The 27953-nt window shown below is 53.1% G+C and overlaps 1 protein-coding gene across 1 annotated transcript; it reads left to right on the top strand.

Moving 5' to 3' along the window:
• Positions 1-19847: 19847 nt before the first annotated feature.
• LOC111936228 (noggin-2-like) lies at positions 19848-24929 on the top strand. Its single transcript, XM_086854131.1, has one exon. The coding sequence runs from the start codon at positions 20469-20471 to the stop codon at positions 21099-21101; it is 633 nt and encodes a 210-aa protein (XP_086710257.1). The 5' UTR covers positions 19848-20468; the 3' UTR covers positions 21102-24929.
• The last annotated feature ends 3024 nt before the right edge of the window (positions 24930-27953 follow it).

The raw sequence follows: 27953 nt of genomic DNA, 5'->3' as shown, positions 1-27953 counted from the left end.
GTCCCAGTGCTGGTGCCAAAGGTTGTGGAAAACTCTTTTTCCCATCTTGGTGATGCCCTGCTCCTCCCAGCCACAATGTCTGCAGCTCCATGCAGGGGGGAGAAGTTGAAGCCCCAGGGAAAGGACTCCTTTTTTTAAAAAAAATTATTTTCCTTCCATTTCTCAGTACCACCACAGCCGTGTCCATCCCGTCCTGTCCCCCCCCCCAATAATGAGCTGTTGTCTTGTGTGGCATTGAGAGCTAAGTAAGCATGAAAAATTGGAACAATAAAGGAGTAGTTCTGGGACAGCAAAGCCCCTTGTTTGACAAGGCTAATTCCACACCCCCCAGCCTCATTTTCTTTCAGCCACCTTCCCCCTCCTTGCTCCTCCTTTATTAAATGAACTGGCTTTTATTGGGGTGGAAACTGGGTTTCCTTTTCCCCTCTCGCCTCCCCCTCTGTTCACATGTAATTTGGAGAGTTAATCTCCTCAGGCAGGAAATGTTGTTTCTTTCACTCTTTCTCTCTGGCAATTTCCATTTGGCTCTTTTAATTGGGGCCCAGACCAAGGAAATGGCCACACCACAGAGCCTGAGCAGGAAGAGGGCTGGTTCTCCTGAGGGGCCCTGAGCATCCTCTCCCACTGCCCCAGCTCACACAATCCCCTAAGGCAGATGCACCCTTTGCCAGAGATGGGAGTACCCAGCTCGCCTTGGCCATCTGGACACCCAGGTTGGACTGGGGAGAGTTGGGCTGGAGATGTTGGTTGGTATTTCTGCTTCCTCTCTAAATTCCTCTCCCTGCTTTAGGTCAAGTCACCCAAAGATTTCAAGATGTAACATCACCCAGAACCATCTCCCCCAACTCTCCAGAGTATGGAGGCACTTGGCTGATGATATTTTCCATGAAATCCCTTTGAAAGATATGACATTTTAAAACCACATGGAAACACACAGATTTTTCTTGATGCTTTCCCTCCAGCTTCTTCTAAAGAAAATAATTCAGTTTTAATGAAAAATAGAGAGGAGGAGACCTATGTTTCCCCCCACAGCCCTCTCTATGTCTCAGCCCATTGGCTGAAGGAGATTTACTATTGGTGAGTGTGGGGGGTATGTGGCCCAGTGTGGGCATTGTCTTGGGTGGTGCCAGTGAATGCAACCCATGGTACAGGAAACTGAGATGGATGGTGCTGTGAGACCTCCACATTCCCCAGCTCATGGAGTGAGAGTCACAGAGTCCTGGAATGGTTTTTGCTGGAAGGACCTTAGAGACCATTTCTTTCCAACCCCTGCCATGGACAGGGACACCTTCCACTATCCCAAGTTGCTCCAAGCCCTGTCCAGCCTGGCCTTGGACACTTCCAGGAACAAGGACTTTTTTCAGAAAGGAAAAGTGAAATTGCAATCTGTGCTTCACTTGAAGGCAGGGCAAGACCATGTTGAGCTTTTTTAAATAGAATACCCCAGGAATCTACTGGAAACTCATGGGGGAAACCCTTCCTAGAGCAGGAAGCAAAGTCTGCAGCAGTCTTAAGGTGCTGGGAAGCACAAGGAGGCTTGTGATGGAAACAGCTGCTAGAGCCATGCCTGCTGCTCACAGCAGAGTCCTGTTCCCACCATGTCTTAGGATGGTGAAGATCACTAGGAACAAATCTTTATGCTCTTTGCACCAGCCTGTGACTGCTTCCAGGTCCTCTGGAGACCCAGGGCTGGGAAGATGGAGCATGGCTGCTTCCAAGCAGGGCTGAGAAGCTCTGGAGATTCCAGTCTCCTCTTAACCACAGTTCGGCCTGAATGTTCTCAGCCCTCTGGAAGCAAAATGTTTTTGGATTGCTGTCTGGCACTATTCATCACTCCCAACAGGGCAGTGATTCATGCTGGGAGGCTCATTTTTGTTGGATACCCCCATCCCTCCACAGGAAACCTCTGGGATGGACTGGGGCTGCCCATTCATCACCTGCCATCACCCACAGGACTCAATCCAATGCAGGTGACATCAGTGTCCTGCAGCAGTGGGGACACAGAGGAGCCTGTCCACAGTGGCTGGCTCCAGGCAGTACCTGAGAAGAAGCAGTTCCATGGGCAGCCCTCGGTCCTGCCGCAGGAGCAGGATCCCCTGCTGCACAGAGCCTTATGGCCCTGCAGCCTCAAGGAGAACTGGAGCTTCTGAGTGTGCCATGCATGGCAGAGATGGGAAAAGTGGGTGGAGTTTGGGAATATGTAACCAGCTCCTTGGCATGAATTGCTCTTTCCTGGACAGAGCAAAGTTCTGCTGGTCCATAGTGCTGGGTGAGCATCCAGCCTCTGGAGTGGGAGGTCAGGCAGCTGAGGACAGGGGTACCTGGAATGAGGATGTCCTCACTCAAATGTGAACCCAGACATGTTCATGCCCAGAGTATGTGAACCCTCCAGGAACTGCAGGGAGGGAAGGAGGCTGGCACTGCAGGCAGACATCACTACCTGCTATTTCCTCTCTCACCTTGGGGACACTCTTAGTGCAATGAGGACCTGAGTCTCCAGGAAGCTCAGCTCCCACAAGAAACCCAAAGGGAGAGACTTCTGGAAGAGTTTTTTAAGCATTATGAGAAATTTTCCTCCTCTCCATTCCCCATGCCTCTGCATGAGGACTCAAGGGCAGTGCCCAGCTTTACCTAGTGCAGTGCCTGGGTCATGGCTCAACAATCCAGCCTTGGGGTTGGGTGGGAAGTTGGCTTTGGAGAGACAGGATGGTTTGTGCATGTATCCTGCCTGCAGGAACATTCATGGAATTCCCTGCACAGGTGCTCAGGAGTGCTGCATTTCACCTGGTGCACCTTGATGGCACCTGGGTGGACATGGTTCCTTTTTATCCAAATCAAATTAAATCCCAGTAGCATCCCTTTGGACTGGTCAAAATTCCTGGCTCCTCTTCCAGGGAATCTCCAACCCTTCGCCTCCAGGTAAGAGGTCTCATGCCAAGCTCAGGCCAGGCTGTGAGGAGCAGGGAAAGGCAGCGTGCCCTGCTCAGAGCCCGCTGTGCTGGGCAGGGTGAGGAGCAGCCTCCCCAGGCTATTGCAGTATCCCACCGGGCTGAACCCCGCATTCCAGGATCCAGCCACAAGCAGCTGGCTGAGCTCCTCAGGCCTGTCCCCAGCTGCCTTGGGAGGTGGCTTATGGCTCCAGGCTCGGACCGTAACAGGTAGCAGGGGGTTCACAGACACAGCACTGGGACAGGGGCAGAGCAGCTGTCCAGGGAGGCACAGGGGGAACACGGTGCTGCTGGACACCAGCGAGGCCTTTGATACCGCCCGTGTGTGGCAGGGAAGGGAAACAGGGGTGGAAAAGCTGTGGCAGATCCTCTCACAGAGCCTGTCTGGGATGGAGCCAAGCCTGGGTCGAGGCAGCAGTGGCAGCACTCGTGGCTGGGCATCCCTGCTGCAGGGGACCAGGGGGACGTGGTTCGATGGGTCTGGCCCGGCTCATCCCCCCGAGGGCAGGGAGGAGAGGGTTAACCCTGCCCCGGCTCATCCCCCCGAGGGCAGGGAGGAGAGGGTTAACCCTGCCCCGGCTCATCCCCCCGAGGGCAGGGAGGAGAGGGTTAACCCTGCCCCGGCTCATCCCCCCGAGGGCAGGGAGGAGAGGGTTAACCCTGCCCCGGCTCATCCCCCCGAGGGCAGGGAGGAGAGGGTTAACCCTGCCCCGGCTCTTGCAGAAGATGCTGCCACGCTCCCCAGCTCACCGCCTGCCGCCTTCCCCTCCCTCCCCACTGCCCCTCAGAGCTCTGAATAGGGAATTAGCTTTGCCTGCGTTTAGACCTCTTAATTAGCTATTCTTTTCGCTGGGCTGGGGAAGAGGAGGGGCAGAGGAGACCCCCGGCCCCCAGCCGAGCCCTGGGCCCGCTCCTGGAGCAGCACAAAAGGGCCCAGCGGGCAGAGCCATCGGAGGGCGCTGGGGACGCCAGGACCTGTCAAAGCTTGTTTCCCACCTTCCAGAGCCAACCTTTTCTGTCCCAGCCAGGAGACAGCCTGCCTTAATTGGGCTGAAAATCTAATCATTTGTACCTCCGGGCCTGGGAAGTGGGCAGGGGCGGGTACGCAGGGCCCGGAGCGGGTGAGGGAGGAGGGACGGGGGGGGGAAGCCTGGAATGGGAACAGGCAGGATGGAGATGAGGCAGAAGAGGGCTGAGCAGAGTCGTAGAAATGTTTGTGGAGGAGGTGAGCGACAGAAAATTTAGGTTTTTAAGAAGTTAATTAAAAGTTCCTTCGAAAAGGGAAAAATAAAAAGTGAGCATCTAAAGAGTGAAAGGGAAAAAGCAAAAGTACAAAAAGTGTTAGCCACTTTTCCTGACCTCCATCTGGTCTGATAATGCAACCAAAGCCCCTGTAATCCTCACCTCTCCCAGCAGCATCCAGAGTCTGAGATGTCCCTGAGCCATGGGTGTATCTGCACGGCCCTGCTCCCATCCCAGCACCTGCTTTCTTACTCATCTGCTCTCTTGTCCCTTGGGTGCTGCAGATTTATCTCTACAACCTCAAAATAATGTGCATGAGCCTTGCTCCAAAGAGAAGAGCCAGGAACCCAGGAATGGCTGTGCATCTTCTGCTCTCACTCTCTGTCATGGGTCACTGGCTGCTCCAGCTGCCATGCTCCTGTTTCCCTCCAGGTTTCCCAAAGTCCAGGCTGCCTGTGCTGCCTCTGGGCAAGGGATAGGGTGGAAAGGTGCCAGCTGATGTGCTGAGCTGTGTTCAACCCAGTGCCTAAGACTTGGGCACCTACATGAAATGTAGGTGGGTTTGTGGAGTGGGAACCAGTTCCAGATCCACTGCAAGTTGCCAGTGCTGCTCCCGTGCTTACACCACCTAAGCCCTTCTTCTTCAAACAGCTTCATGCAGCTGCTGTGTCCTCCCCATGTTCAGGCTGACTGTTTTCAGGCAGAGTCGTCAGGACAGCACTGGAGCACAAGCCTGTGAGCACATGAGGTCATCCAGTCACTTGTGTCTTTTCTCAGTTTCTTTTGTCCTGAATGTTTCTCAAATACTCTCAAGCCACACATTTCCAACCACCCTGCCTTTAAGGTGACAACATTTCATGTCTCCAAAATAACCCACACAAATTCAAATTCAGCATGTTCATAGCCCCTCTTCTGTTTTATATAAAGAAACAGTATTTTCCCCACAGTTTCTTCCTCAGCTGCTCCAAGCATTGGGCGAATTCTTCAAAAGAATTATTAATTTTATTAATTTTATTAATTAATCTTATTTATTAATCTTATTAATTTTTCATTTTTTTCCCCCCGTTGATCTATCAAAACCTAAAAACAAATCCCAAAGTCAAAGTCTTTATCAGAATTTTATTCCTTTGCTTTCCACAGAGGATCCAGCCCTTCATGCCTGTGCCAGGGAGGATGAAGGAAACTCCTGGGAAAGGAGGCTGCACACTGTGCCCCATCCCTGCACCAGCCTGTCCACTTGCATGGCACCATGGCCAGCCCAGCATTTCCACGCTCCCTGCCCAGCATTCTAAAGCAGGCAGGCACAGTCACAGGGGTCAGGCTACAGGACACAACCTGTGAGATAAGCAGAAGAGACTGAGGCATCAGAGCAGATCTGGATCGTGGATGGATGGATACATTGACAAGGCATTGCTGTCTGAGGTAGCATGGGCCTTAATTGTGGACTCCTTCATAGAATCACAGAATCACTAAGGCTGGAAAAACATTTAAGACCACTGAGTCAAACCATTAACCCCACCACTGCCAAGGCCATCACTGACCCTGTCCCCAAGTCCCATATCTACATAATTTTTTGAACATTTCCAGGAATGGTGAGTCCACCACTCCCCTAGGCAGCCTGTTCCAATGCCTGGCCACACTTCCAGTGAGGAATTTTTTCCTATTATTCAATCTAAATCTACCCTGGCCCAGCTTGAGGCCATTTCCTCTCCTTCTGTCCCTGTTCCCGGGGAGCAGAGCCTGACCCCCCCCCCGCCCCCGTCAGGGAGTTGTACAGGGCCAGAAGGGCCCCCTGAGCCTCCTTTTCTCCAGGCTGAGCCCCTTTCCCAGCTCCCTCAGCTGCTCCTGCTGCTCCAGCCCCTTCCCAGCTCTGTTCCCTGCCCTGGACACACTCCAGTGTATCTGTCTATCCAGGCCAAAGATGCTGTAGAGACACAGAGAAGATGGCCTCAAGAGTGGAGGCTCCAGCCAAAAGAACTGACAGCAGAGCAAGATTCCTGAACCTGACCAACTGCAGTCCAGTGGACCTGGAAAACCCCAGCAGTGTAGGAAAGAGGACAGTGTGCCAGGGAAGAAGAGAGATGAGAGAGCCTAGAGAAATCCCTGGGGTGTGCAATCCCTGGACTGATCCCAGTGGGGATGGAGAAGGGCAGTGGTGTGAGCTGGGGCCCGTGGTGTGGTGTGAGGTGGCTTTCCACTGCTGGGACCAGAAGGCTGCTGTCAGCCCCATGGCACATCTGGATCACCTGCCCTGGGAGCCACCAGAATGGGATATGGTCTCAGCCAGCTACTGACAGAGCACGAGGATCAGTTCTGCAGCAGCAGCACCCCAAGCCTGCTGGTAAGATGCCTGGAGAGACAGAGATTTTGTTTCTGGGATTTGGAAAGAGCACATACCCAGCAGTTCCAGTTTCAGTGAGGCAGGCAGGGATTTGACTTGCAGCTCATCCATTCCAAGAGCTCCCCAGAGTGTAAGGAGAGGACCAGGCCAAAGGGTTCATGAGCTTATGAATTTATCAGTGCACAGAAGGCCAGGAACTGCTCACCTTGCATCATCATCATCATCATCATCATCATCATCATCATCATCATCATCATCATCATCATCATCATCATCTCTGGGTGGTTGTGTGCAACAGGAGGGGTTTGAGCCCTGGTTTCAGAAGTTTGGGCAACGCAGCTCTGAGGCAATGCAGGAGGGCAAACAGATAGCACCAGGCAGAAGGCCAGGATCCCCAAAACTGCCACTGCCATCATTTGCACAGGGAGAGCAGCAGTGTGGGCTGGGTCAGCCAAGGTAGCTCGGTCCCAGGCAGCGATAGTGACAAATTGCAGGCAGATAGAGACAGGAGATCTGCCCTTGTGATACCCTTCTATTTTCCAGCAATTGATGCCTTAGTGACTTCCTGAGCCCGGAGTGGTATGCATGTAACAGCCACCACGAGCCTGCCCTCGGTGAATTTGTCTAATCTCATTTCAAAGCTATGTGTATTTTTAGCCCACGCAGCATCCTGTGGCCACGAGCTTCACAATTAAATTACACGTCGCGTAGGATAGTAATGCCCTTGGTCTGTGTGGAGCCCAGCGCTGGCTCCTTTCATTCATAACGTCTCCCTGTAACCCCAGCTTCCTGATTCCACTGGAGTGGAAATGCTGGGACTCCTGTGACTGGCACCCTATTAGCTGGAGGAGTCTTTGGAGGCAGGCAGCCAGGGCTGGCCTTGGTGGAACACATGAGGAGTTACAGAATCACAGAATCGCCCAAGTCTGAAGGGACCCACAGGGATCCCCATGTCCTCCCCCTGGCCCTGCACAGACACCCCAACAATCCCACCCTGGGCATCCCTGAGAGTGGTGTCCAAACTCTCCTGGAGCTCTGACAGCCTCAGGGTTGTGCCCATTTTCTGGGCAGTGCCAGCACTTGGGAATGGCATGAACCTTCCCTCAAGTTGAAAGCCAACAGGATGCTTGTTCCCAGTGCAGATGGAGAGCCTTGGAGGGTCTGGGCTGGGTCATACTCCTTGCCAGCCTGCTTCAGCAGGGAGCAGATCTAGGAGACCTGTATGGGGCCTAGGAGTGTGAAATCAAGAGTTTGTGAGCACTGACGTTCCTGGGGCAGCTTGTGTCACCAGTTGGAGATGGCAAGCTTGGGGCAAGGAATCAGTGGGTGTGCACACAGGTGTGAGGCTTTGAGGCAAAGCGGGATCACAGAAAGAAGACAGGCAGATGGGCTGGGGCTGGGGCTGAGCAGAGCTGTAGCAGCAAAACCTGGAGTATCTGCTGCTGTGTTTCCCTGGAGTGGGGCTGCCTGGAAGAGAGCAGCAATGTGTACCCTCAGGGCTTGTTCTGCCATTGCTGACAGTCTGGTCCAGGTGGTTGCTTTGGGACATCCACAGTGCATGTGCTCAAATGAGATCGATTGTTGATAGCTGAGGAGCAGAGAATCTGCAGCTGCCCCATCCCTGGAAGTGTTCATCAGGCTGGATGCAGGCTTGCAGCAACCTGGGATAGTGGAAGGTGTCCATGTCCATGGTGGGGGTTGGGACAAGATGAGTTTTAAGGTTCCTTCCAACCCAAGCCAGCCTGGGCTGGAAGTGATCCTGTGATTAGCACAGATGTAAACACCCCTCTTTAACATCACTGCTGGTGGATCTAACTGCAGTCTCTCACGAGCCAAGGGGACACACCAACATTCAAAGAGCACTGCTTGAATAACCAGTGTCCAAATCTTTCCAGATAAGCTGAAGGGTTACAAAACAAGACAGAAAAAGTGATGAACTACAGAATAAGATACTTAATTTTAGTAGATTGTCCCATTCAACACAACTACAAAGCCTGGCTCCAGCCAGCTGCAGCATGGCCGGTCTCTAGCCAGGTCCAGTCAGTGCTCCTGGAATGGGAACAAGCATCAGGTTTATGTAGCCTTTTACTTGTGCTACTATTGCTTCTGGCTTGGTGCAGGAGTCAAGAACACAGCAGGAACCCTGGTGGTGACCAGGAGAGGATGGAATGAGCTCTGTGGATGTCTGAAGGCACTGAGAAGCAGGACTGTAAGTTTGACTTGGTTAATTGAAGTTGGCTTGAATAACAAGGAATGTCCTTTGGTGCAGAACATCAATAAATGACTCCTCACTGGAAGAAAACTGCCAGCCCCCTGCTGTGACCTGGAGCAGATTCAGGTCTGGGCTGTGTATCAGCACAGGGGTTTGTGCTCCAGCAGCAAGTGCTGCCTTCCTCACCCTTCTCCAGCAAGGAACCCACAGCTTCTCTGTCTGCATCATCCTGCCTTCCAAGCCCTTAGATGCCACATGCTGCAAGGGATCACCTTTCATACCCCTTCCTCACCTCCACTCTCCAAAACATATTTCCTGTAGGGGGCCAGATGCTGGAGTAAGAAAATCTCGACAGTGCTGAATCAGAGTTTTTAGAGGAATATTATATCACTTTTTTTGCTGAATACAGGTTCAGGCAATCACGACTTGTTGTGAATTTAGATCAAATTAAGGAAATAGTTTCCTCTGTTCCTGACCAGTCAGGGAAGCAGAGCTGGAGACTCCATGCAGATGCCAAGAGAAAGCCCAGTTTCAAAGTTGTAGGTGCAGTTGTCCCTCTCCAGTTCACTTCCAGCCTCTTGCAAACTGTGCCTGTGTCCCCTCTCCTATGGCACATGTCCTGGCCCCCATGGCATGCCACAGTGGCTTGGCTCCATGTGCAGGGGCTGTCACTCCCACTGCTTGCTGAAACAGGGGGTGCAGAGGAAGCGCTGCCTGCCAAGGAGCTCACCAGGAGTCAGCCAGTGCTGGAGCTTCTCCCGTTCTCTGGCCACCCTACAGGCAGGCACCGGCCTCTCTCTCTGACAGTGCCTGTCCCCAGATGAGACCCCTGGTCTCCCCATCTGCAAGAGAGGATGCAGTGTTTCGTGAAAAGGTCACTGTTTCTCCTGGGAGACCCCACAGCCCATGGAGGGCCCATTCAGGGTGGTATGAACAGAAGGGATTTGTCTTCTGGGTAGGAAGGCTCTAAAGAGCCCATTCTCACATTGAAACAGACATTTCACAGCTCTCCTCAGCTTGATGTTGCTCTTTCTCATGTTATTCCTTCCCTCTGCTCCTTCTTTGCTGATGCCCTCTGAAATATCCACTAGGATAAAGACTATGTCAGGGACCGATGAGCTTCTGATGAAAATTAGCATCTTTTGCAACCATTTGCATGGGCTGAGGGGGAGCAAGATGTCCCAGGGCAGAGCAGCAGCTCCACACACCCACCAAGGGCTGGAGCCAGGCTCAGCTCCACTGCTCCTGCAGTTGAACTCCTTTGCCGCCAACTTTCCAGCCGGAGCGAATGACTGACAGAGACTGATGGTGTCTCTGCCTGTGTGTAATCTTAGAGCCGCCTGGATTTGGGAAATCTCTTTCATTGCTTAAAAAAAATAAGCAAGCGACTAGACGGAAGGGTCCCGATTAACTGGGAAAATCTAGGCTAAAATGCAAATGCCTTCTCAGGTTCTGGCCCTGCAAGCCACACGAGTCCCAGGGGAGGACGATGAAGCCCAGCTCAGGCAGCAACACCCAAAGCATGGCCCAAGCCCTGACCACTGCCATGTCAACAGGTCCTGAACGCAGAGCTGGAGCTCCCATCCAAGCCATCTTGTCTGGAGACATCTTGGGATGAGGAGCACTTGGTGGGCACTGGGATGTGCTGCTGGTCCTGCAAGCCCTCTCTGCCTGCTCTGGCCATGCTCTGGGATGCTCATTCCCCCTGCTCCACAACAGCTGCTCTTCTCCAGGCTCCTCAGGCTCTAAGGGACAACTAGAACCAGTCAGAGATGACGTTATTACATTGAATTGTTATTCACAGGCAGACTTTCTCAAACAGGAATTTAGGGAGGATTTGGCACCCACCCCCTGGCTGTGCCAGCTCCCTTCTTGCCACATCCCTGAGTCACCTGGCTCTGTGTTTATGTCCTTACATCTCCACAGCATCTCATGGACAAGTGTGCTGGTTAAACCATGACAACAAGTAAAGCTGGAGCTGAATCAAGAGAAAACAAATAGAGTGGCAGAACACAGCTGAGAGGAGGCTGCATGGGTGCAATATAAACTCCCTCAGGGATTTGACCAAAGCCCAAGGAAAGCTGGAAAGCTGTCATTCCCACAGATTTTGAAGCAGGTAGCAGGACTTACAGTCTGCACACAGGAAAACTGGGATGCTGCTCAGTGTCTTGAGTTAGAATGACCTTTGTCAAATATATAACCTTGTCTCCTGTAGCTGAAATAAATTTAATTTTCAGGCTGAAGGAAAAAATTCCAGATGAACCATGTACAACAGGCAAGTTTCTTGTCTGGAAATAAGGCTGTGAGAGAAAACAAAAGATAGGAGGCTATTCAGCACTGGTGTGACCCCCAGCACTGGGCTGCAGAGGATGTTCTGAGTTAGTACCAGTTTCCTTCCTTAGACTGTGAAATGGGTGAAAAGAAATCTCTTCCATGAGGAGAATCCCCTGAACACCAGCAGCCCTGCTCTGCCCCTCCTGGCTTTGGGTGGGCTTTGTTGAGGGATGAGGTGGCTCAGTGTTAATCATTCTCAGGGGCACAGCCAACTTCCCTGGGATTTAAACATAAAAGGAATTTTCCCTCTTGCTGCTGGTGTGGAGTCAACCCTGCCAGCATTGTGGAGCAGAAGAAATGGACCAGAGGGAGATGTGACTGGATATCAGGAAAAGGTTCTCCACTCAGAGGGTGCTGGCACTGCCCAGGCTCCCCAGGGAACGGGCACAGCCCTGAGGCTGCCAGAGCTCCAGGAGTGTTTGGACACAGGGTGGGATTGTTGGGGTGTCTGTGCAGGGCCAGGAGCTGGTGATCCCTGGGGAACTCTTCCCACTCAGGATCTTCCATGATTTTATGAAAAGTGACCTCCCCATGGACAGCACAAGGCCACATGCTGACATAAGATCCTGTTTTCCATCCTGTGTCAGCTCATGCCTCCTGCTGCTTTCCATTAGCTTCTTCTGGGCAGGGACTCATGTCACTGCAGTGAGAAATGTCCCTCCTGGAGCTCCATGAAACAGGAGGGACCAAACCCAGGTACCCTAGAACTGACCTTTGTCCCTTGTACAGGAGAGGCACCAGGATGTGAGGTACTAACCTCTGAACACTCTCCTAGGACTGCTCTGGCCTCCACAGACTTTGATTTAGTGGGCACTGGGCCCAGCTCCTCAAAGTCACTGAGGTTCCCTAACTCCTGGTATTTTAAGCTGTCAGACCCTCCTAGCGCTTCCCTCCTCTGATGCTTTGATGATGGAGGGGAGCAGTGTTGGAAGGAGACATCTCTCCTTGGGAGAATCTCTGGAATGTACCTTCCCAAGGCTAGTGAGTAGGTTGGAGTGGCTCTGTAGGAAAGACCCAGCAAAGGCTATGCATGTGTGTGAGTTTGGAGCAAGGTGCTCTGAGACCCCACAATGTCCTGGAGCACAAATCACCCACTGTGTCAGCTGCAAGGCTGTCCCACAGGCAGAACCCCAGCATGGTTATGGGAGCACCTCTTGAGGTCACCCACCAGGGCAATATTTGAAGAAAAAAAAAGTCAAAGAAGATTAAAAAATCCTGAAAAGTTAAAAAAACATTGAAGAGGAAAAAGAAAGATGCAAAAAATTCGTCCATGCACATTTGCCTTCAGTGCAACTCCCAAGACACATCCCCTTTGCCAGGGGAAGATGGGGTGTGCTTGGGGTGCCAGACTGGGGAGCAGATGCAGTTGCAGAGGCAGATGAAGCATGGCAGGTCACCCAGGTACCATGGAACCTCAGCACAAGGTGTCCTGGGTAGCAGTGCACTACATGGTACACGAGCAGTAGGGTTGAGTGCCGGTGACTGAACCTCTGGATGCTCCCTGTGCATCCTGTCTGTGCTGTCAGCTGAGCTGGAGCATCCTGAGGTCTCTCCAATACACATCAGTCACAGCCCTGCCCTCCATCCCACATTGGTTAGAGCCACAGCCTTGTGTCCTTGGGAGCATCATTGCTGGTGCCCCTTTGTTCTCAAGCTGGCTGAGATGGGATCCCTGTGATGGGACATGGGCCTGCCCCCAGGAGGGAGCCTGGAGCAGTGGTTTTGGGAAGGAATTGAGAGCAGGCTGGGACCAACCTGCCAGAGCCCAGCAGGAGGGACAGCTTCAGCCAGCACTGAGGACAGGTGAGAAGAGGTAGTGGAAAGAAAGTGCTGTGTCCACAGCAGCATTTGCTGGGGGCTGGCTGTTTGGATGGGAAGTGGGCTGGGGGTGAGCTGTAGCTGGGTCTTTGGTCCAGCTGCTGTTGGAAGAGAGTCCTTATAGATTCCCATTTGTGCTGGGCAATGGCTGGATGTGCTGGGCAATGGCTGGATGTGTTGTGCAGGGCTGTGGCTTGTCAGTGGACCTGGAAGTGCCAGGTTAATGGTTGAACTCAATGATCTTGGAGGTTTTTTCCAGCCTTAATGATTCTGTGATTCTATTCCCTGTTTGTCTGCTTGGCAAGAGTTCCCAACACCAGCCACTGGGTCTTCTGGTACTCCAGAGTGGCAAGACTTGTCCAGGCAGAAAGGAAGGGGTCACAAGCTTTTCAAAGGCTGGTGCCACCAGGTTGACCTAGGGCTGGTCATTTGTCTTTGGTTTACACACATTCTCCCTGGGCCATGTCCCCCAGAGTCCCTGAGCCAGAGTGCTCCCCAGCATGGCCATCTTTAGTGGCAGGCTGTGTCCCCAAGGCTTGGTCCAGCCCTTTATTCAGGACATTTTCAATAAATAGCTGCCCTGAGCAGTTCTCTCTGCCCTGAACTGGTGTTGACAGCAACTGCCACGTACAACGTGACGTGGCAGCATTGCTCTGTGTCAACACGTGGTGACAGATGTATGCCAAGCGGGTAGAAACCTCAGAGCTCCACGTTGTTGTTTTTTAATGTTGGCAGATATCCAGGGATCATTCCTGGTCGCTGCACTGAGCAGTGTTCCTCCAGGTCCCCTGGGAGAAGACAGCTCACCCTGCAGAGTTTTAGAGGGATCCATCCTGATATCCCAGCTTTTTCCAGGCCCTCAAGATGTGTGGTGGATGCTTGGGGCTGAGCTGAGGTCAGGGAGATCAAACTGCTGCACCAGGGACTTTCCTTCTGCAGATTCCCTTGTTGGAGGGTGAGATCTCCTTCCCACAAGCACTGGGCCACAACAACTGATGCATGTGAATGTTCACAGTGTGAATGACAGGAAACCTGCTGATGGCTGCAGGGAAACAACTTCCAGCGTGCTGTGCTGTGTGCAGATACTGCCTGGCCAATACAGCCCAGCAGCTGATGAGTGTTGTGATCACTAGGAATGGGTTGAGAGCAACCAAACTTCCAGCTCAGAGCAGCCTTCTCCACCACCTTGGGCATCACCTCTCCCAGCTGACCAGGCTAATAGGCTATAATAAATTGGATGTAACCAACTCCAGGCTCTAAGAAAGGAGGGAGGAAACCACCACTTTGGATTTCTTCCCATGTAATGGTGATAGGGCGGGTTTTTAAAGAGCATTTATAACATCAGGCACTACTAAAAATGTGCCAGGAATTGGGCAGACTGTTAAGTGGAACTGGTAGTGCAATTTTAGAAGTCTCAGGGAAAACAGGGAAAGGGGGCATTGAAATGAGTGGCATCAGGTATGGTAGATGCAGGTGCTGCAGCCAGTGCAGAGAGTGGGAATCGCAGTGAGAATGCTGAAGGACCAGCTCAAGGCAGCTGAATGGAAATGGAAGGTACAGCTCCACAGAAAACAGGGAGATACCAGGCCTGGTGCATGGCAAGAAATAAGTTTGGGCACAGGTGATAGAATCATAGATTCCTTTAGGTTAAAAAAGTCCCCTAAGATAACAAAATCAAATCATTACCCCAGTACTGCCAAGGCCACCACTAAACCGTGTCCCCAGGTGCCACATCCATATGTCTTTTGAACACTTCCACTGGAAGGGGGTGAGGCAGAAAGGGATGGGGTACAAAATCATGATGCCAAGAGGAAGAAAGTCACAAGGAGCTTGAAAAACAGAAAAATATGTCATGAAAAGGGCGAGAAAGGATGCCAGGAAGCTCAGAATAGCAAAACCACCCTACTTGATATAGAGAAAATGTATTTCTGAGGGTTAGTGTTGGGTTTAATCCCCTAACCTCCAAGTAATCTCCTCCTTGGAGCTCCAGGGTTTTTTTTTTTCCCATCAGCTTTTTGGAACATCTGAACATGGGTGAGTGCTGACCTCCCAGGTATGGCTGGAGAGTTCCACTGGGACATTGTTAGCTTGACTTTCAGAGGCTACCTTTGCCAGATGCTCCTTCCTGGTCCCACTGGGGAAACTGGGGAAGGGCAGCACTGGGCAGCCGGGGCGGGGGGTTGCTGGGGCTGGTGGCCCAAGGCTGAGAAGCACACAGTGGGGGTGAACAGAGCACGTCCAAGACCTACATAGATTACATATGCATACATATGTAAATACATAGATTTTAGCAGAAGGTGACTGGGGCCACCTTCCTGCCATTCCGTATCCTACCCCATCCCATTCTCCTGAAGAGAAACATATGAGCTGGTGAGTAACTTCATTAAAACCAGGACTATTGAACTGCTTACATAAATTAAATTTCAGTAGCTCTGTGATGAACCTGAGGGACACTCTGTGTGTTCATGTCCCATTCAACCAACCCTTATGGTAACATTTTTTCCCCAGGAGAATTTGGCCAATTAAAGACACATTGTGAAGAGCTGCCAAGAGATCACCAGCCCCGGTGGCTGTGTGGCCTTTGCTGTCCCTGTCACCTTCAGCAGGGTTTGGGAGCAGCCAGCTGCTGTCAGGCCCTGAATGTGCCCTGCTCACAGCAGACAGCAGGAGCCAGCCAGCCCCTGAGCTGGTGCCGAGGCTGCCCATGGAGCCCTGCCAGCCACTTGCCATGTCAGGCTTTGAGAACTGCTCCTTTAGACTCAGTAATGTATTTCTACTGGAAAATAAACATATCTCTAATGAAAACCTGGTGAACCCTGGGGGGCTTTTTCTTGTTCTTTAAGTGAAAATTAGGGCTTTTGTCTTGTCAAACCCAAGCCTTTCCTCATATTTGCCATGTCAGCCCATAACCATTATTTCTCAAGCATAAAGAGATCCTGGAAAACCTAAGCACACAGAAACCAGCATGAAAAATACAACCAAAAGAGACAAAATACATTTGTCTGGGAGTTGTGTCCTCCTCTTCTATTTTCCTCTTCTCTTGCCTTCTCTTTTTCTCTTCTTCTCTCTCTCTCTTCAATTGTCTTCAATTCTCTCCTCTCAGTCTCATCTTCCAAAGCGTGGGCTTCCTGTGCTGCTTTTGGCAAGAGACTTTTCCAAGGTTTCAGGTGTGGATATGAAGCTTCTGCACCTACAGCTGAAAGAATAGGAGCAACTTCATAACAAGCACAGTTTCATTCTGTATCTTTATATCTGGCTTTGAGTTCAGTTAGTGCTGTCCAACACAATCTAAAGGATAAAACACTGTCAGATGAAAAACTTTGTTGGAAAGAGAGCATCACTGATGCTTTGCTGCTACTTGGAGTTTACCTGCTTACAGCCTTCCAGTGAAAACAGAGTTTCAAACTTGAACTCAAAATGCCCTTTTACTTTGTCACAAAAATCTTCAGGTCTTCTTTAGCTGGCAAAAGGATGCCACATAAGGAAAAGAAGCAAAAATAAGCAGCTGGTAACCATTTTCGCCTTTCAGAAAGTGCTTTTAACATCACATCTTTCTTCTTACATAGAATTATTTTGATAAGGCTTTTCTATATGGGATATGTATCCTTTCCAACTTGAAATCCTTTAATTAAGGGCTAGACTGGGAGCTGGGCTGTGTGCCCACAGGGAGAGGTAAGAGGGAAGGTGCACATGAATGAACAGCACTGCTCAGCATCTTGGTCCAGGCAGGCATAGGGGAAGGGAAGGGAAGGGAAGGGAAGGGAAGGGAAGGGAAGGGAAGGGAAGGGAAGGGAAGGGAAGGGAAGGGAAGGGAAGGGAAGGGAAGGGAAGGGAAGGGAAGGGAAGGGAAGGGAAGGGAAGGGAAGGGAAGGGAAGGGAAGGGAAGGGAAGGGAAGGGAAGGGAAGGGAAGGGAAGGGAAGGGAAGGGAAGGGAAGGGAAGGGAAGGGAAGGGAAGGGAAGGGAAGGGAAGGGAAGGGAAGGGAAGGGAAGGGAAGGGAAGGGAAGGGAAGGGAAGGGAAGGGAAGGGAAGGGAAGGGAAGGGAAGGGAAGGGAAGGGAAGGGAAGGGAAGGGAAGGGAAGGGAAGGGAAGGGAAGGGAAGGGAAGGGAAGGGAAGGGAAGGGAAGGGAAGGGAAGGGAAGGGAAGGGAAGGGAAGGGAAGGGAAGGGAAGGGAAGGGAAGGGAAGGGAAGGGAAGGGAAGGGAAGGGAAGGGAGAAGGAGCCTTTGGCTTTCATGGTGGACCTTGCAGTCAGAATGAAACCTTAAATTTCCTGCCTAGGGGCTTGTCTTCATTCCGCCTTACCCCCTCGGAAACTTCAGAAGAAGACCAAGTGAAATGATTCACAGTGGCTAGCACTAGAGCAGGGCAGTTAGCCCACTGCAGTCTTCCAAGCTCCCTGCAGACATTGGTACCTTCCCTCTCGCTAACCCTGGGGCATACCAAGCACCATTTTCCAGGACTATTGCCTCCAGAAGAGGAAATCTGCTCCAGCCCACCCTGGAGAGCCTCTCCTCTCCCATGGGGGACCTGTCAAAGCAAGGTGAGAGTGGCCAGAGCAAAGACATCTTTGCCCAGGGAGGGATGAGAAACATGTAAGAAACATGTTTATCAAGTCCAGGAGACAGCTGAAGGAGTTAAGTTACTTGAGTGCTTTGGGATCCTTCAGGATGAAAAATGCTGTATACATGTCGGATTTTATTATTACAATTACAGTCAGATGTTAATCACCCCACCAGGATTTATTCAGGCAGCAGGGCCAACAGCAGTACATCTTGCTGAGTAATTGCCCCCTTCCTGACTCTTGTGTGTCTCTGCCCTGAGCTGCTTCTCATTTCTGTGTTTGCTTTAGTCCTGTCACTGCTGAGAGTGCTGCATTTTCCCATCCAGCAGCAAGGGATGGCAGAGCACATCTTGCACATTCAGGTTGCCTTCACTTCAAGCACAGCATGTGCACGAGGGTCAGAAAATAGATAATGAGAACGTTTTATGGATCATATTTAGCCTCAGGGGATAGCAATACCCATCTCTTTTGCAAATTGTTGAGAGCTAATGCTGAAAAAGCTGGGAAACCGTACAGTTCCATGGGTCTAATTGCAGAGTATGTGTGAGCCAAATGAGTGAAGGAAAGCTCCAAGTTCAGCAAACCAAGCTGGGATCATGAAAGCAGAAATGCAGAGCGAGGGAAGAAAGGTTAGATAGGTTTAAACCCCTGCACACAGTAAATTGCTGAATGCATCGGGATCCCACGCTGGCACAGCAGCTCTGTCTTCCCAGTGTCCAGCAGATGCTCTGACTGTGCAGACTCAGGGCTGGATGTCCAGCCTCTCTGTTTTAGGGTTTGATTTTAGGTGTGATTTGGTTTTGTTTCCTGTCTGTACCCAACACTTGGCATTTCTGGGATGATGAAGAGTCAGAAGTCGAGGGAGATGCTCTGTTACTTAGTCTAGTAAGTGAAGCCAGCTCTGTACAACCCCCAGCATGTGCCAGAGAGATGCTCTGGGCTGACCTGTCGCTGAAGCCCCTCACTTTGCTAGGTCAGAAGCACACTGCGATGAGAAACTGGACCCACAATCCACCTCAGTCCGTCTGCACGCTGCCTTGGCTCCAGCGGGTAACTGGTTATCTCATGGCTTTGGGAGAGAGTGACTGGCATGGGCAGGAATGTTCTTACACACTGTCAGCCTGGAGGAACCAGCTGTGTGTCCAATTTCTGGATCAGCTGTGTGTCCAATTTCTGGATATTGTTCAAGTGTGAGCTCAGTGCTCAGCAATGTGGAGGTGAAGGAGGTGAGGAGGGTTTGGGGTTTTGCACTGTTGACACACACCAGGCTGGCAGTCTCTGTGCCTCAAAGGCTGCGGGTCCAGCTTTTCTCCAAAAAAATTATGTAGCCCCGCACAGCTGAGGAGGTGAAGGAAGAGCCAGTGTTTTAACCTGGCTGGTTATCACACCATGTTGCACTGAGGGATGGATGCAGGGACACTTTCTCTCGAGTGAGCAATGCTTCTGGAAGACTGCCGGCTCCCTTGCAGAGGGTGCCGAGACGCTGATGCTGGAGTGGTCACACCCTGACGTGCTGTCCCAGAGGGGCTCTAAGGACACGCTACTCTATTCTACTAAAGCTCTTTGTAAAGCTGGAAGGTGGTTTGATGGCGGCCAGGCTCCTGTGGAGAAGCAGACGCGGGGCAGCAAAGCAGCCGTGGAAGGCAGAGGCAGAATGAGGGTCCCGCTACCCGGGGGCCCGCGAGGTGCCCGGACCCGAGGCTGCTGCGGTGCCCCGCTGCTCCGGGGCCATCGCCTGCAGCCCCGCGCCGTGCTCGCTGCCGGGATGACGGCTCCCGGCGAGCCCGGGGCCGCAGGTGGGACAGCGCTGAGCGGAGGGGGGTGGGCGGCTCGGGGGTGGCGGCAGGACCCGGCTGTCACTCACTGCGAGGTGAAAGTGCCGGGGGGGCGGGGCGGCCGCGCGCCGGGCGCGTATTTAACTTGGGCGGCAGCGGCGGCGCGGCAGAGCGCGGCGGGCGGGATAGCGGGTGACAGCGGCGACGCTGAGCCGAGCCGGGCCGGGCTGAGCCGAGCCGAGCTGAGCTGAGCCGAGCCGAGCCGAGCTGAGCCGAGCCGAGCTGAGCCGAGCCGAGCCGAGCCGAGCTGAGCCGAGCCGAGCCGGGCTGAGCCGGGCTGCACCGCGCCGAGCCAGCAGCGCAGGGCACGGAGCGGAGCCGCGGCTGGATGCGCTGAGCGCGGTGGGGACGACCGGGTCCCCGGAGCAGCGGCAGCGGCAGCGGCATGGGTCGCCGGAGCTGCTGCTGAGCGGCGGCCGAGCCCGCCCCTGCCCGTCCCCGCCGAGGAGCCGCCAGGAAATAGGGACGCGCCGCCTCGCCGGTGCCGGGGACACCCTCCGGCCCCCCAGCCCCATCACGCCGAGGATGCCCCGGGGGCCCGCGGGCCGCCCCCAGCCCTCGCCATGAGGAGGAACCCGGCCGGGCCGCGGGCGCTGCCGCCGCCGCCCGCCGCCGCCTGAGCCCCGTGCCCCGGCCGTGCCCGCGCGGGGGCCGCTCGAGCGCCCCGGCGCCGTGACCCTCCTCCCGCCCCCTCGCCCGGCGCGCCCGGCTATAAAGGAGGGTTTTATTCTCGGGCTCCGGTCTCACGCCAAACCCTGTCACACCGTCTAGACGAGCTGTCGTGGGGCTCGGCCCAGCTGTCACCATGGCGATGGAGACGAGTCCGCTGTGAATTTTGAGGGGGAGCGAGCGAGCGAGAGCGGCGGCGGCAGAGGAGGAGGAAGGCTCGGCCGCCGCCGTGCCCTGCCCTCCCCCGCGGGGGAGGCTCGGACCCCCCGGCGCTGCCGACCGCGGCTGGAGCCGGCCCGGCGGGGAGCCCCGGGAGCCAGCGGCCGCGGCCGCGGGGCGAGCCTCAGATGCGGCTGTCACACAACCCCGGCCGGGCTATTTAAAGTAACGGGCCCCGCCGGACACTGGTGTCTCTGCCTATTTATGAGCCCCCGGGAGCCGGCGGGCGCCGCCGGGCAGCGCTAGGAGCCGAGGCCACCGGGAGCAGCGCCGGGGCCCGCCCGGAGCATGACGGCGATCCGGGCGCTGCTGCTCTGCCTCTGCCTGGGGCTGCCGGCGGGCGGGCAGCCCTTCCTGCGCCTGCGACCCTCGCCCAGCGACAACCTGCCCGTCAAGGACATCGTGGAGCACCCGGACCCCGAGTACGACCCCAAGGAGCAGGACCTGGACGAGAGGACGCTGAGAAAGAAGCTGGGCAGCCATTTCGACCCCGGCTTCATGGCCGTGGCCGTGCCGGGGCCGGCCAACGCCTCGGGCGCCGCGGCGGCGGCGGGGCGGGGGCGGGCGGCGCTGCCGGCAGAGCTGCGGCGGCTGGAGCTGGGGCCGCCCCGGGGCCCGCGCCTGCGGCTGGGCAAGAAGGCGCGGCGGAAGGTGCTGCAGTGGCTGTGGGCGCACACCCACTGCCCCGTCCTCTACGCCTGGAAGGACCTGGGGGTGCGCTTCTGGCCGCGCTACATCAAGGAGGGCAACTGCCTGGCCGAGAAGTCCTGCTCGCTGCCCGAGGGCATGTTCTGCAAGCCCGTCAAGTCGGTCACCAAGACCTTCCTGCGCTGGCACTGCCAGGGCTGGTCCAGTCAGAAGTACTGCACTTGGATCCCCGTGCAGTACCCGCTCATCTCCGAGTGCAAGTGCTCCTGCTAAGCCTCCCCGGCCCCTTGCACTGCCGCCCTCCTCCTCCGGATCACTTTAGGGGGGGAAGGTTTTTCGGGTGGGTTTTTTTTGGGGGGGGTGGGTATTTTTGGGATAGTTTTTTAAGGGGTGGGTTTTTGTTTTTTTTTCCCCACCCCCCAGAGCGAAGTGGGAGAAGATGAACCGCTTTGGGGTTTTGGTTTGTTTTCTTCTTGTTTTTTGGTTTTGTTTTGGTTTATTTTTTTGGTTAATTTTTTGGGGTTTTTTGTGTTTGTTTTTTTTTTTTTTTTTTGTTCTTGTTTGATTTTTTTGTTGTTAATCTTTTTTTCCCTTGGACTTATTTTAATGTTATTTTATTCAAAAGGGGGAAAAGCAAACCCAGGAACTGCAGGGCAGGCCAAAGGCACAGTAAAGCACTACAATCAGATGTCTATTTTTATACGTATATAGCCTTCTAACAAAAGGAAAATTTAAAAAAAAACTGGAAAAAAAAAAAAAGGAAAAAAAACCTACCAGCCATGTAAATAGAGAGATTTTAAAGGAAATGGGGGAGAAATTGCAACTGGTTTTTTATTATTATTATAATTATTATTGTTATTATTATTATTTTAAAGACATAGGACCACATTTTAAACCCATCCCCACAGAACCCAAGCACTTCCCCGCCAAAGGGAAGGGCAGAAATTTCTTGTAAAGATGTTTTTATCAAAAGGAGAAAAGGGGCGGGGGTGTAAAAAAATGAAGATCAAGAACCACAGCATCCCTGAACGTTTGTTTCTCCGTGCTGTATTTTTTTTTGTCTTCTCCAGATCTTGTCACTGATGTTTGAACTAATTTGCCAAGCTCTCTAGGGTTTTTTTTTTTAAGTGTATAACAATTAATTGAGAAGGAAATTTTAAAGAAAAGTACAAATCTATGAAAGAGTGGAATTGTTTTGTTGTGTGGGAATACATATAGTCATGTAGAGATGTTAAAGGAAATTTTCTGTGTACAGTTTATTTATTTTTAACTTTTGTGTATAGGGAAAAAAAAAAGCTAGAGATTATGCCAGAAACTATTGGAAATGTTTACTTGAATATTCCTTTAAAAACATATCATTGTAAATATGAGCTATCACTGATCAAAACATTTTTAGCAATAAACTCTATCTTTGAAGAAAAAACCTCGTACTGCACTCCAGCTGCCGGGGAGACCAATGGAGACTCGGATTCTTGCTCAGAGCAGGTGATGAGTAAAGGGCTTTGCCTGGCCCATGCTGGTGTAAATCACGAGATGCCCCAAAAGTCGGGACAGCTCCACCGGTTTCTGTCTCTCCGGGATCCCGCTCTGGGATTTCTTTGCGTGTATAACCTGTTGGGTAGAGAGAAAAACAGCGACCGGAGAGAAATGTCTCGTAACGCATAAAAGAGCTGCGATGTCCCGGACTGGAGGTGTCATCTGAAGTCCTTGGGAGGTTCCATGCTCTGCAGCTCTTGGATTTGGCTCTCCTGCTGGCAGAGGAAGCGGTCGAGGTTACTGCCCCGGCCACCAAAGCACCTGACACAGCTTGGCAGCCCCACGTGTGTCAGAACAAATGCTTTTTCTCGGCTGCCGCTACTAGCGAAGGAGGGAAGGATGGAGATGAGCCCTGCACCCCGCCATGCTGCGCGACGGAGCCCTGGGTCCGGCATCCCTGCCCGCGGCGTCTCTGGGTGTGCGCGGGGGTCAGCAGCAGATGGTGTGGAGTGCCCACAGCTCCTGTGCTGGGGCCAGGCCGATCCCTGCACTCCAACCGGAGCTCATGGAGCAAGGGCAAGGCAGAAACAGGATGGCTCCACACGGGCAGGCTCCGACAGCCGGGCTGGGGAGGAGCCCAGCACCTGAGACCGAGGGCACTGGCAGTGCGAGCCCGCTACCGACGGAGATCTGTCGGTCTGTCGGTTGGTCAGAGGGCTTGGAGTGCGGCCCTGATGGGCTGCCAGGTCATTCCCCTGCCTGTTCTGCATGGGCTGCTGTGCTGGAGGGGAAGGTCTGGCCATTCCCACTGGTGTCTGAAATGTACCCGGCATCCCTGAGGAACAAACTGCTGCCAAAGGCCCTGGCCAGTGAGAAGTTCTCCCTCAAGGCAGCTGTGAAGCAGCAAGGAGACCCTGCCCCACTCCAGCTTGGCATGCAGCACAGGAGAGCAGCATGATACCAAGCCCATGGGAAGGCACCAGGACCCTCCAAGAGGTCTGGCTTGTATCCCTGCATCATTGTCTGAGGGGACTGAGGTCCAGCGAGTCCCATGAAGCAGGCCTGCAGAGCCTGGAGGTCACAGACTGAAATTAAAACAGGGAGAGAGTTGTTGAGATGGGCATGGTGGGGACGAGGCAGGAAAGACAGTGACATCCAATAGTCCACATCCCTGCAGAGCCCTGCAGCAATCCCCTCATCCATGCTTGAGGAGGCAGGCTGGCCTTTCCACACATTTGTCAGTGAGGGACTGGGGAAGGGGGGGATGCAGAGGGCAGGGTGAAAAGGAGACTTCGGCAAAGACAATGTGCAAAACATCAGGGGCATTTCAGAGAGAAAGGGGAAAGCTCATTTTGCAAGAGGAACAACATCTGTGGTGTGGGGGCTGAACATCTGTAGGAGGGAGCATGGGGGGAAGGCATTCTGGGAAAATATTTCTGACATAATCCCAACAGTATCTGGTGTGTTGGGATTTGGTTACAAATGGCCCTCTAACGTCTTTGTGCGTTTTGTTCTGCTGGTTCAGGGGCACACAGAGACCCCTGCTTTGTGCTAACCTGGGAAATAAACCATTCGCTGGGCTCAATGGCCGAGTTCAGTTGCGCGGGGAAGGGGGGTTGGGAAAGGGGAAGGCGAGATTTGTGTGAACTCAGCAAAAACCAACCTAAAAGCCTCCATGCCATGTGCTGGAGGGAGGAGGGGGGCTGCTTCCATCTCTGGGGAGAACTCAGTGGTCCCGCTCGAGATGATGGCTTGTCTGGAGGTGAAAGCACGAGAGCTTACAGCCAAGGTGCTTGGTGAGGGCCGGGGCTGGGGAGCGGAGCGCAGCCCCGTGGGGTGTGTGCCTGCCCACCTAGCCCTGCCTTGCCAATGTGCCACAGCGCTGGACCACGCTCACCTGGTGCTTATGTGCGGTGCCCTCACGCCGAGGAGCTTGGCTGCCCTGGGAGGCGGCGTGTGACGGACGTGTGACGGCCGGGCTGTGGGCGTGATGGCTCGCCTCAACTGCTGAGCCTCAAAGGAGAGGAAGACAAAGGGGAACAAGCCTGGTTCTTTGGTGCGGTTATTGCATTGTCTCCCCAAGCTGCTTGTGATTAAGGGATGAGCTGCAGGGGAAAAGGGGCAGAACAGGCAGAACCGGCTGAACCCCGAGATGTGGTGGGTGCCGGCTTCTGAAGACATGGGCCTTTCCCACTCTGTTCTGGGGTCATGGACTGGGAAAAAGGACCGGAGCTCACTGAGGGTGGGTGCCATCCTCTAACTGGGGTCCTGCCTGTCATTGCGTTGTCAAAAGCCATTCGTGGCCATGGGCACTCACTGACAGGGCTGTGAACCCCCACTCCTGGGCATGCAGCTGTTCCTCCACTCCGCTGCTGCTGGCAGGGGAACCGTGCCCATGTCCTGTGCAGCCACAGTGAGCCCCACACTTCGCAGTGTCCCTTCTCTACACTGAGTCTCCACACTTAAGCAGAAGGTGGTTATCTGAAGGATCAGCCTTTTAACCACTTCTGCCTTCAAGCCAGACAGAATACAGTGAAGGAAGTTCTATGGGACCCAATGGATGTCCCATGCCCTGCAGGCATATGTCCCTTAAAACACAGGAAAGCAAAGGCAGCTTTCCACAGGCAGCACTGGCCAGAGCTCACCTGCTCCAACACCACATGCTGTTCAGGGGCAGCTCCCTTGACTGGATCACATCAGGATCTCTTCCTTGTAGTCCCCACAAAGGCTGACTGAAGCAAAGAGCCCCTCTCTCAGGTCTGCAGAGGTCTCCATCTCTTCCTTCTGCATGTCAAGGCCCTTCTATCATTTGGTGAATTGCTTTCCCATACATGAACCCCAAATTTGGATTATCCTGTTTCTCTTGAGAGAGAGAATGAGTTCAGGATGGCTCCTGACACTTGACTCAATGCAATAAAGTCACTTTTCCATTACTCTTTCACATCCCAGTTTGGTTTTGACACCAGCAGCAGGTTAACTCTTTTGTCTCATTGGAAAAAGGTTTTTCATCCCCATTTTCTGCCCTGCCTCTCCCCGTTTAGCTCATGTCCTTTCAACTAAGGCCGGTGTCCAGGAATGCAGTTTCTGTCAGCACTCCAGCTCTGCCAAGGTAACTCAGATTCACCAGGCCAGAGCTCGCAGATGTTCAGTGCCAGCTTTTGAGATATCTGATGCAGACCCAGGTGATGACCTAAGCCCATCACTCATCATTCCTAGAAAGGCAGACAAATGGACTGGAAGTAGTAATTGCCCTCCTCAAACATTAAAGCCCAGGCTAAACCTTTTCTCAACATGCAAAATCACATTCATCTTCCCCTCCAGCATGAGCAAAAGTTGTCAATCTGCTTCGTAGCCTGTCATGGCCACCAGGATCTATCAAGGAAAGCCAGTGTCTGGTGACAGCTCCCTGGTGACAGCTGCTGGTCAGGAGCTCCAGCTGAGCTGGACCTACATCCTCAGGCACCCCCAGCTCCTCATTCATCACCACAATGAAAATCAAGCCACGCTGCTGAGGTTAATAATGCCAGGGTGCACTGTGCTCAATGATCTCAGAGGTCTTTTCCAACCTCAGTGATCCTGTGCTGATCACAGGTGTGTCCTGCAGGGTGGGCAGAGGTGAGCTCGTCTCACCACCTCCTCAGGGCTACTGGGTACAAGGGTGGGGTTCTGCTTTCTCTGTGCAGAACATACCCCAAGGTGCCTTTCCACTTGTGTGCAGTTCTCCTTCTCTGTGTCCATGCACAGCAAACCCAGCCACGTGCCCAGCTGCTGCTCGGCAGAGCAGGACCCTGAGGGGCTCCAGAGCTCTCCATGAGGGAGCGTAAGGCTTTACTCACTGACACTCCAGAGGTGTCAGAAGGGCTGCTGGCTCATCTGCAAAAGCCATGCACGAGCCTCCCCTCCCCCTCAGTGATTAAAACCAAACATTAACAGCAGCAGCATCCCAGGGACATGGCTGCTCTTTGGCATTAGCTATTTGGTATTCTGCCCAAAACTGTCAGACACCCCGTCAAGGAGACGGGACAGCATCATGTGGCACCGGGAGCCCAATCAAAGACACACAGCCACGAAGAGCAAATCATGAGGAGCTGGGAGGCAGCTCTTGCGAACCGGCCATTGGCTAAAATGGCCCTTTCAGAAGGATGGTGAATGAATCCATTCACAAAAAAAAAGAGCAGGGCCTGTTTGCAAACAGCAAAACAGTCTACATATTTTACTTTTTTTGTCTGGATGAGTCTGACCCAAACCCTGAAACAGATGTGGCTGTGGATGTGGCTGTTGCAGCCATGTCCAAGCCCATCAGTGAATTTCAGTGAATTGATTCTGTCCATCTGTTTGTAGGCCGCACCATTCTTCCCAAGAAACCTCAGTCACTTGCCCGAAGAACCTTGGCTTCCTACCAGGCACCCTGGAGTGGGACACAGACCACCAAGGGCCTGTGGACCACTGCTGGAGTATGGTAGGAGACCCTGCTCTCCAGCATCACACTGATATCCTAAAAAGGGAGAGGAGTCCTCAGAGAAGCCCATGGTCCCAGCAATATGACAGAGCATGTGATGGGAAAGACTCCTTCCTGCATCTAGAAGCTGGGAGTGAAGGGTATCCAGATATGGGACATGGTTGCTCATAGACCACCTGACTAGATCAGCCATGTCCTGTGCTTTGTCACCTGTGAACATGGTCCATGGAAACCAGTGATCTCCCCATGCTGGAGAATGAGAGCAAGGTACCCAGCCAAGCTCACTGACACACACCCCCCCGCCCCCCCCATCATTTTAGGTAAGATTTGGACATTTCCCCAGGGGGTCTTGCATACCACTAAAAGAAGCTGGGGCTTTGGAGCCAGTGCTGCCAGAGCTGCTGGGGTTCCACAGCAGGGACCCTGGAGTTCCCGGGATGCTGATTCCACCCACTGAGCAGCATGTCCAGTGCTCCTTGTAGCTCCTCTGCCTCAGCATTGCATGCTTTGGAGGCAGCCTTTGGGGAGATAGCAGGAGGCAGAGTGGAGCAGAGGAAAGCTGAGAAGGGAAATAGAGGCCACATCCCTGGATGCCATGGCAGGACAGCCTTTGGAGAGCCAGCTCTGAGTCTAGGATGGGAAATGGAACAACAGTGCCAGAGAAAAAAGTTCCTTGTCATTAATGCTGGATCGTGTACAGGTGTTTGAGCCCATAAGCTTCTTGAAGGGTTGTGCAAGAGCCGTCAGATCCCCTCTGAGGCTGGCTGTGTCCTCAAGCATTGTCTGGTCTGTTTCCATCACATTTGCTGCCAAAAGACACTTTCTCTCCAGGAGATGGTACTAACAAAGGACTGGAACTCCAGCCTTGGCTCAGTTTATCTACTTTATTGGGACAGAGACCATATTTCATCCTAGAGATGAGATTAAGCACTGAGCTGCACTCGGTGTTCTGCTCTTTGACCATATTTTAGGAAAGCCTACATTTGTCTCCCCTCTTCCCACCCTGGAACTGCAGCCAGCAATCCTCTTGGACACCTCTTTGAGTCAGCAAAGGCACTGTCAGCGTGTGGCCATGCAGTTGGATAAAGAAGGACACTAATAAAGAACGTGGTGATGGTGTTTGTGAAGTCGTGGTACCCAACAGAACCTGGGCTGAACTGTACCAGGAGGTGTCCTCTGCCCAGGCTGCT

Source organism: Cyanistes caeruleus, chromosome 17 (genome assembly GCF_971803275.1).
Source record: "Cyanistes caeruleus chromosome 17, bCyaCae1.hap1.1, whole genome shotgun sequence".
Taxonomy (NCBI): Eukaryota; Metazoa; Chordata; class Aves; order Passeriformes; family Paridae; genus Cyanistes; species Cyanistes caeruleus.
The sequence above is the reverse complement of the archived record's forward strand: the minus strand, read 5'-3'. Positions and strand labels throughout refer to the sequence as shown.